The sequence below is a fragment of the Elgaria multicarinata genome, chromosome 7 (assembly GCF_023053635.1).
Source record: "Elgaria multicarinata webbii isolate HBS135686 ecotype San Diego chromosome 7, rElgMul1.1.pri, whole genome shotgun sequence".
In the NCBI taxonomy this organism is placed as follows: Eukaryota; Metazoa; Chordata; class Lepidosauria; order Squamata; family Anguidae; genus Elgaria; species Elgaria multicarinata.
The window spans coordinates 87,551,924-87,561,117 of record NC_086177.1 but is presented as its reverse complement, the minus strand read 5'-3'; the positions used below and the strand labels follow the sequence as shown (position 1 = coordinate 87,561,117).

The window sequence follows — 9,194 nt, the reverse complement described above, 5'->3', positions numbered from 1 at the left end:
ATTATTATTATTTCGCCTCCACCTCGGCCACCAAACCATCCTGCTTTTGTGTGGCGGGTAAGTGCAAAGAGCTTGGCCAATACCTGGCAGGGCTTGCTACCTACGCAGTCTTTGCAGCCGCCAAAGGAGCCACAGAAACTGGACTGCGAGAGCCGGGTGACAAGACGCGCAAGGCCGCCTTCAAACTCCGACGGATAACCCGAGGAAGTGCGGCAGCGTTTACAGGCTAGCCGAAGGCGATCTTGCGCCGCCTAGAGGCTGAAAGGCAAAGCTCGGGGTAGGAACCGGCCTCGCCTGCGATTGACGCACGAGAAAGGGTCTTCCGCAAGTTTAACACTCCAGTGGCGGCTCCTGCGCGCCCTCCCTCAGTTTGTCAGCCTGGCTTGCCAAGCCGAGAGAAATCCCTCCGCCGCCCAGAAGACGACAATCAACTCTTGCTCCACTCCTTGTGCATTGTCTGCAGCAACTCCATAGCAACCCGGCCTGTCTGTGAGACTGCACAAACTAAGACGAGCGCGAGCGCTCAGCACTCGTCCGTGCGCGCGCTCAAAGCTCAGAGTTAGGAGCTCGGCGCGGCCTATTTTCTCAGGGCCCAGCACAGGAGGGGGTTCTCCCCCCTTTTCTTTTTCCGGATCACCCTGAGGAGCAATGAGGCTTTAATTGAACTTTCGAGGGTGGAAGGGTGGGAATCGCGGACTCCACAGAGCTAATGTGCGCATCTTCGCCATGCGAGAGAAGAAGCTCAGCACTGGTATGTACTGGAGCGGAGGCTGCCGGCGGCCCAGAGAAATCCGATATATTTCGCTCATCATCCTGACGGGGGTGGGAGAGAAATGGGCATCGAAAGGAAAATGCCTTGCTGCTGAAACCCACCACTCCAGCAAAACCCACATTGTAATGAAGGGCATGTTGACAAATGATCCCGAGAGGCGCATTTTTAGACCGGGGTGCGTCACGTGTGAACTCTGTTAGTGCAGGACGACGACAAGAGAGACTGAGGCCTCATCTACACCAAGCAGGATATTGCACTATGAAAGCGGTATATAAAAGGCAGGAGCCACAACAAGCAGGATATAGTGGTAAGAAAGCAGTATATGGTATGTGTCAATGGGCCCCAACAGTTGTCAGTGCGCTTCAATACCGCTGTAAAGCAGGAGTGTGGCTCCTGCCTTTTATATACCGCTTTCATAGTGCAATATCCTGCTTGGTGTAGATGAGGCCTGAGTTTTCACAAGCAATGCTCACCCCAGTTTTTTTTATTTCCCACATCTTTAATTCTATTGTACAACTACATTGACAATAATATAGATTTGATTTCAAATTGCCTCTTTCCCCCACTTTCCATTCTATCCCCTATTAGCAGTACACACACTTATACTGCAAATGATGCAAGAGGCTAAAAAGTACATTTAGGCTTATACCCTTACCTGGAAGTAAGCCCCACTGAACTCAATGGAACCTAGATATGTATAGGATTATGCTATTAGTGTCACATTTTTGTGAACCGCCCAGAGAGCTCCGGCTATTGGGCGGTATAGAAGTGTAGTAAATAAATAAATAAATAAATAAAATTTGTGAGGATACCATTACTGTGAGCAGATGGTAGATTTCTGGGTGATTTGAAGTACAGTTGTGAGGAAATTAAAAAGGACATATTGCTTGTGAAAAACAGCCAAACACCATGTACTATTTAAATCTGTTTCAGCACCAGTCCCACATCTTGGGCTAAATACACAATTAGGATTTGTAGAAGTATAGCAGTAAGTGAGACTAAGCATGTCTGATTCATAGGCTGGGCTCAGCCTGAGCTAGAATTGAGCCATGGAGCATGTGAAATAGTAATAAAGCTAAGAACCTTTGTGCATGTGCATAAGATCTGGTGGGCCAGAGCTTCTCTCAGATGGGTGCAACTCCAGAGCTGTGTTAGCCTCTGTTGCATCAATAGCAACTGAAACACTACCAAATTTGTTGTGGAATAAGCTCTGGTGGGCCAGAGCCTCCTTCATCAGATACTGTACGTGATGTGTTAACCTCACTTAACTGAGTGTAGGTTGCTTCCAGATGAGGCTTTTAAAGCACCATCACCTTGCCTCATCACAGAATTTTACAGGGGCCCTAGATGTCATCTTCCACTCAACCTCCTGTGTTTTTCCATTGCTGCATCCATCATATTCCCTAAAGCAGAAAATCCATAAAGAGTACAATCCTATGCATGAGAGAATAAAGTCCTACAACTCCCAAGCATTCTGCCTGGGGAATGCTGGGGGTTGTCAGACTTTTTTCCTTTCTAAACGTGCACAGGATTGCACCATAAGGGGGGAGAGAAAAGACAAGATTGCTGCACAATATGTTCAGAGTCGAAGCGCTAACAGTTCCCATCTAGAAGTACCTGTTGTACTTTTGATTGTTTTTACGAGCAATTTCCATATTTTGGGGAGTTCAAGGGCAGCAGAAAGAAATTGAGGTAGACTAGAGGCCCCTTACCTCTCATTTTGATAATTAGACACTCTCCAAAGAGAGAGTACTCTGAAGAGTCAGGAGGCCTTAGAAGTATCTCTGCACTGGATGCTAGGAGAGGAATTTGCTCCCCCGGAGTGCTTCCAGACAGAAGTCTCCAACTGCTACAAATTAGAAGGCATTGTGCAGCTATTCTGTCTTTTTCTCCTTAACGGGTTTTCATGTGTATAAGTAAAATCATTAAGCAAAAGTTGGATGAAAAATTTCTTTACATAGAAAACCAATAATAAATAATAATTAAAAAGGTTTAGTCTCATGCATGTCTCTTTGTGGTCCCACACTGGTTTTGTGGTGGATCACATTACTCTTCATATAATCCAATAAAACTTCCTAATATTAATTGAAATTTATGCTCTTTTAGTAATTTGATGTAGTATACCTTTTCCTGGGTGGCTAAAGTCAATAGGTATTGAATCCAATTGTGTATATTTGGGTTGCTGTTGTTGTTTTAGAAAACTATACTTTTATAAATCTATTTATATTTTTTGCTTAGCTCCACCACTTGTTTTGACTTCTGTACATTAATTTCTAAAATAATTAGTGGTAGGATGGCAAATGGCTGGGATTGGGGATGAACCAAAGCTATGTTTAAACAGCTTCATATCCAGGAATCAACAGATGAAGTTTTTTGAGGCATGGAGCTAGTGAGCTACTAATATCAATATAACAAGCTGCTTTCTTTTAGATAACATTTTACTTTACCAGAAAAGAGCCGGATACAAGTGGGTGGGGAATTCTGGCAGTTGTAGGATCATTTTCTGTCTGAAAAAGCTTAAGAACGCACTATGAACCTCTTGAAAAGTGGTGGCATTGACACTTTGGATGGCATGGCTTCTCTAAAGTGATCTTTCTCCGTAACTCCTTGCTCTATTTTAGCAAGCAAGTATGAGTTTGTATCTTGCAAGTGTAGTATATGGCATATATTTTACTGTTTTATCACTGCTGTTTTTTATTCTATGAATAGGTTCTTGATTTTAAAATCTGAGTTGATCTCAATATTTATGATTATGGCTGTTGATCTGTTTTAGTGTGTTACTGATAACTGATATGTGATAAAAGAAATTGAAAATACCTTGGCTGAATAACTTTCATTATTTTATTTTTTATGTGTTTCAGTGCCCCCCTGTATAAGAGAAAATGAGTTCGTAAGTAATTCCACCCTTTCCATTTTTCAGTGATAGTAGCTATATTGACAGCCGTGTGCCTGGTGTTTTATTTATTTCTTCCCGCCTTGTTTCTATTGGCTATTATTGACTCAATAAAACAAAAACAACACCGTAATCTTATTAAGGCTCCTGCAACAGGGATAATATATGTAAGGCAGAGACAAAAAGCAAATATGATGATGATGATTGCTACTTTTATACTGCTTAATATCCTAAAATCTCAAAGCTGTTCAGACTACATATAGAAAACCAATATAAAAACAATGGGAAAACAATATAAATAAATAAATTTAAAAATTACAACAAAAACAATGATTAAATGGATAATGGATTATTATATGTATGATCATGTGTATTATAGTAATGCATTATTATATATTAATTTCTTTACTAACAGTGCAGTCCTGTGCATCTTTACTTGGAAGAAAGTCCCATTGTGCCTAATGAAACTTACTCCCTAGTAAGTGTATATAGGATTGCAGCTTCAGATATAAATAATGTGCAAAATACAAAGTGGAAGGAACCATTAATTTAAAAATTAATTTAAAAAATAATACAAAAATCTTTATGGATTAAATTAAACTGACAAAGGCATGCTTTTGCATACAGGATGCAATATGTTAATATTTATTTATGGTAAATTAGTTATATAGTTTATTTCCAGACTGTATACTTATTATACTTGCAGTGTACTCCTATACATCTCTATTCAGCCTTAGAATGCAATTCTAACCCACTTAGTGGCGTAAGTCCCATTGAATTCAATGGACTTCTGAGTATAGGATTGCACTGTTAGGCACATTTTCTTTTAATACACTGTTAGTTTTACCAGGACTATTATGTCCTGGTAAAGAAACTCTGTGGTCCCACTCTTTTGCATAAATTAATCTAGCTGCTCTTAGAAGTTGCAATATTGGCTTATGTAACATTGTTGATAGATATTTTAACATAACTGAATAGACCTAACAAAAGGTTAAGTTGTAACTGCAGCTGATATATAGCACTGTTACGTGTCATCATTTTCCAGAAATGTATTGCTGAATCATAGAGTTGCAACCTATGTATAGAATCAGTTTTCAGAACTCCGCACTACCAGTGCTTTCCAATTTTTGGTTAATTTTTTTTTTTACATATGATATAACAAGAGTCTGCTTCTTCCTTTAACTTTGCCAGGCATAAGTGGCACTACAGGAAACAGGGTAGGTAAGTCTCCAGTGAAAATGGACTCACGGGCAGAAGCCAGTGTCTTAAGTTCCATTTCCTGTCTTGTGACTTGGGTGCCCTTAGTGCTACCAAATAAAAAGCAATATACACAGAAGGGTTACAAATGGTAATCCCCCCCCCCCCCCGGCCCAGTAATTTTTTGAGTTTCAGTTAGGGCAATTGCAGGATAAAAGCCTTGTCTGGAAGTATCCCAGTCTTGACTGTTGGCTGGAACTCAGGGCTCGGACAGAAAATAGCAAAATGATTTATGAACAAGTAGTTCATGTTCTTCTTTGATACACTACTTGGTACATTTTGCCTCAGTTCCAGACAATTGAGATTGCTCCCAGTAGACCAGAATGTAGGTGGTGTATTAGCAAAGGGGTCAAAACACTTTCTTACAAATCTTGGTACATTCTGTCTGAGGAGAGGAAAGCTCTTGGAGAGCTTTGAGGCAGAGAGCAAAGTCTCAGCTACTGCTGAGGTAACAGTATCCCAGACTGAGATTCTGTGCACTTTAGAGTACAACTAAATCAGAAAATAAATCAAATCTTAAATTAGAATTTTCATTAAGGATTCACTCCTAAAATATCATTACTTGGATATAAATCTTATTGAGTTCGGTGCAATGTTTGAGTAAATATATTTATCATCAAAATGTTAAATCTGAAATATATACCTGTTTCTGTTGAGAAGATTTAAGATACAGTCTGGGGATTGCTTCCTCCAAATCTAAATTTCCCCTTCTCTGCCATACTTATTTTCTCATGCTGCCATTATTGCAAGGAGAATAAAAGTTGATTGTTAAAAGGAGAATAAAAATAAAAGTCTTATAGGAAGTTTTGATTATTTATTTATATTTTTAAATGAAAGAATGCAACAAGTATGAATAGTATAGTAAAAAGGTTAAAGACAATATAGATGTTACTGATATTTTAGCCCATAAATAATATTTTTATGACCAAATAAAAGTACATGTATGCATTTGCATATTTTCACTGCACTTCTAATTCCTGGATTAGTAAGTAATTTGTGTTTTAAGAGCCTGCGGGGGACAGAAAAACATCCACGTTCCTTGTTAACTTTAAATATCAAGTCATCTACAATACAGTCATTTTAAAACTAGCTAAACTGTGACTATGTAAATATGGCATGTTAGACCTGTTTCTAATAGCATTTTCCACACAAAGGAAATGCCTCTAAAATGTCAAGACCAAGCTTACTCACTACCCATGTTATTGGGAGGCTTCCAAACTCATTTCAATGCTGCTGCTGCTGCTGTGCAACCCTCATCGGTTCCAGAGGTTTGCAGAGGTTGTTACACCTTGAGAGCTTTATTTTCTAATGCTGGGAGGTGCAGTGTGGTGCCTATAGTCACCAATGTGCCTGCAGGCACCTGTCTTGGCTCTCACCAGGCTCCCTGACACTCCTGTTTTTAATTTTATTTCTTAACATTTTTTTAAAAAAATATATTTTTGACTGGGATGCTGGCATGCTGCAAAGCAAAGTGTTTCCCTCCACCATTTTTTTGGAGTGGTTCAAAATAATGGTTTTGTGTTTTGGAGCTCAGAGCCCATCTCTGCCATTGCCCGCTCTCCAAAACAGAGGATTGTCCTCTCCTCTATTGAGTAGGATACCAGGCCACCCAGTTCCCAGTTTAAGTCCCTGACAGTTCGCTTCAGAAGTCCCACTGCACATGTAGAAGCTCTCTGTGCAACCCTTCAGAACCTGGCCTCTGGCATCATTGAGAGTCCAGATGTTTTAAGGTAAGGTATGAGAAACTGAAATAGGAAAATGTAGAGGATATTACACTCTTAATCGTCTTCTGATAAGAATTATGATGTCTTTTATTTTAAGAGTAAGTCTATATTTTCAATGGTTTTGGGCCACTTCTCTGAAATAGCTGGTCTGAGAAGCCTGCTTCAACTGGGTTCATCATCGGAGGGACCATTGCTCAGTGGTAGAGCAATGCCTTACATACAAAAGGGCCCCTGTTCCAATCCCTAGTATAGCCAGTGAGAAGGTGACTCAGTGACTTTCAGATATTTTGGACAGGATGGCCACTTACATGTTAGCAAAACAAGAGGACACATGAAATTTGCATGTGTTCATATGCTAATTTGTATGTATAGATGCAAAAAGTATTTTCTGTAATTTGAATAGTAATATAATACACCTCACCATAGTGGGGAAGTCTCTGCCTGCTCAGTCTGCTGTCCATGTGCTAATTCTTGATGGGGTGCTTCAAGGCTCCCCCTTCTTAGGATTCTTTATCTATAAACTGGACTTGGACTGGAAGAGACCTTAAAACAGAGTATGTCTTCAAATAAAGGACTGACTGCAACTCTCATAATCCCTAACCATTGGCCATGCTGCCTGGAACTGATGGGAGTTGTAGTCCAAAACATTTGGAAGGCACCAGGTTGCCTACCTCTGAATTAGAAGGGTCAGGCATCAGGGGATGGGAAAGACCTCAGTCTGAGACCCTGGGGAGCTGTGCTAACCTTATATGAGGCCAGACTATTTCATAGAATCATAGAATAGTAGAGTTGGAAGTTGTCTATAAGGCCATCAAGTCCAACCCCCTGCGCAATGCAGGAATCCACCTTAAAGCATCCATGTCAGATTGTTGTCCAGCTGCCTCTTGAATACCTCTAGTGTGGGAGAGCCCACAACCAGGGCCGGCGCCAGACTATTGCGCCCTAGGCAGGCGCGTTCTGAAGCCGCCACCCCCGCTCGCTCACTCACCGCCCCCTCACTTGCCTGCCCACCCGCTCGCTTGCTCACTCACTGCTCCCCCCTGCCCGCTTGCCCGCCCCCCCCGCCGCCCCCACCCGCTCGCTGCTCCGGCTCCCCCCTCGCTCACATGCTCCGGCTCCCCCCATCGTTCGCCCACCGCCCCCGCTCACTCCCTCAACGCTACGGCTCCCCCCTTGCTCGCCCACTCACCGCCCGCTCCCTCCCGCTCCCGGCTTTGAAGCCAGGACGCTGGGGTTGGGGGGCGGGGCAGAGGCTTTGAAGCAGCGCGCCTGGAAGTGGCTTCCTGGCACGCTGTACTGAAGCCTCCGCCTCCAACCCCAGCATCCTGGCTTTGAAGGAGCCAGGACGCTGGGGTTGGGCGGAGGCTGGGGCGGCGGCTTTGGAACAGCACACCCGGAAGCCACTCTAGGAGAGCAGCTTCCGGGTATGCTGTTCGGCACCCTTGTTTGCTTGGTGCTCTAGGCAGCCGCCTGAGTTGCCTCTATGGCAGCACCGGGCCTGCCCACAACCTCCCTAGGTAACTGGTTCCATTGTTGTCAATCTAAACCACTATTTAGTCTGACAATACTGGGCAAGATGGGCAAATAGTGTGTGCCAGCTTCCTATGTACTTTGGGGGGCAGGGGACGGTTGGTGCAGCAGGCCTGCAGGAAATTGCTAACTCATATTAAAGGTAGCCCATATCTATTCAATCACATAACATTGTTTTGTGCTTTTCTGTCCTTATAGGAAGAATATTTAGCAACCGATGATATACTTGTAGACTTCTTCAATGAATTTTTGAGTCTTCCAGTAAGTATGCTGATCTAAATTCTTCCTCAAACACTTACGGTTAGTATCAAGTTAATTGGATCAATACGATTGTGCAGGCTAATAATGTAACATCTACATTCTGAAAGCGGAGTAGATTGGTTGCCCAGCACCTCCTGCTTGCCTCCATCTTTTTGCAGATTCTAAACTGTATTTCTAAACACACAGTCTCTCATCAAAGTCGCACGGAAGACCGTCCTCCAAGAGAAAGTTGACAGTGTAAGAATTATCTCATGCTGGAAGCCCCAGTGGGTTTTTAGGCTGAGAGAACAATGTTGCAATGCATGTCAAACCACAAAAATGGAAAGTAGCTGTTGAGAGATTCTGACCTCATCATAATTTGATTTTCTCAAGAGAGTTTTTTTCTTCAACATTAATACGGTTAATGTGAACATTTTATATTTCCAGTTTTACTCTGCTGCAGTAAGAATGTGACACCCCTGTTAAAACACCATTCAATTTGGCTTTGTTGTGCTTATGCAGCTGTTGCTTAGAAACAGGATCCAGGTATAAGCATTAGCTATGTAGGCAAGAGGTTAAATTAAAGAATTGCATGTGGCTCAATGTCACTGAGACCCCAGGAAGCTTGTGCTGGAGGAGAAGAGATGGCTCCCTGATGCTGGAACTAGGCCTCTGCTGCCAAAATTAACTTGCAATTTTGGGATTCTGTTGGTACAGCCATTGGATGACCCGCTTCCAAAAGGCAGATGTAACCCTTTATAGCTCTAGCATAGGAATG

The 9,194-nt window shown here is 42.4% G+C and overlaps 1 protein-coding gene across 1 annotated transcript in view; it reads left to right on the top strand.

Moving 5' to 3' along the window:
* Positions 1–726: 726 nt before the first annotated feature.
* The window catches only part of RGS22 (regulator of G protein signaling 22), an 81,636-nt gene continuing 73,168 nt past the window's right edge, over positions 727–9,194 (top strand). Inside the window, exons 1-3 of the mRNA XM_063131319.1 lie at positions 727–751; positions 3,634–3,662; positions 8,375–8,437. Coding sequence (XP_062987389.1) covers positions 727–751; positions 3,634–3,662; positions 8,375–8,437 — 117 coding nt within the window. The remainder of the gene's footprint in view (positions 752–3,633; positions 3,663–8,374; positions 8,438–9,194) is intronic.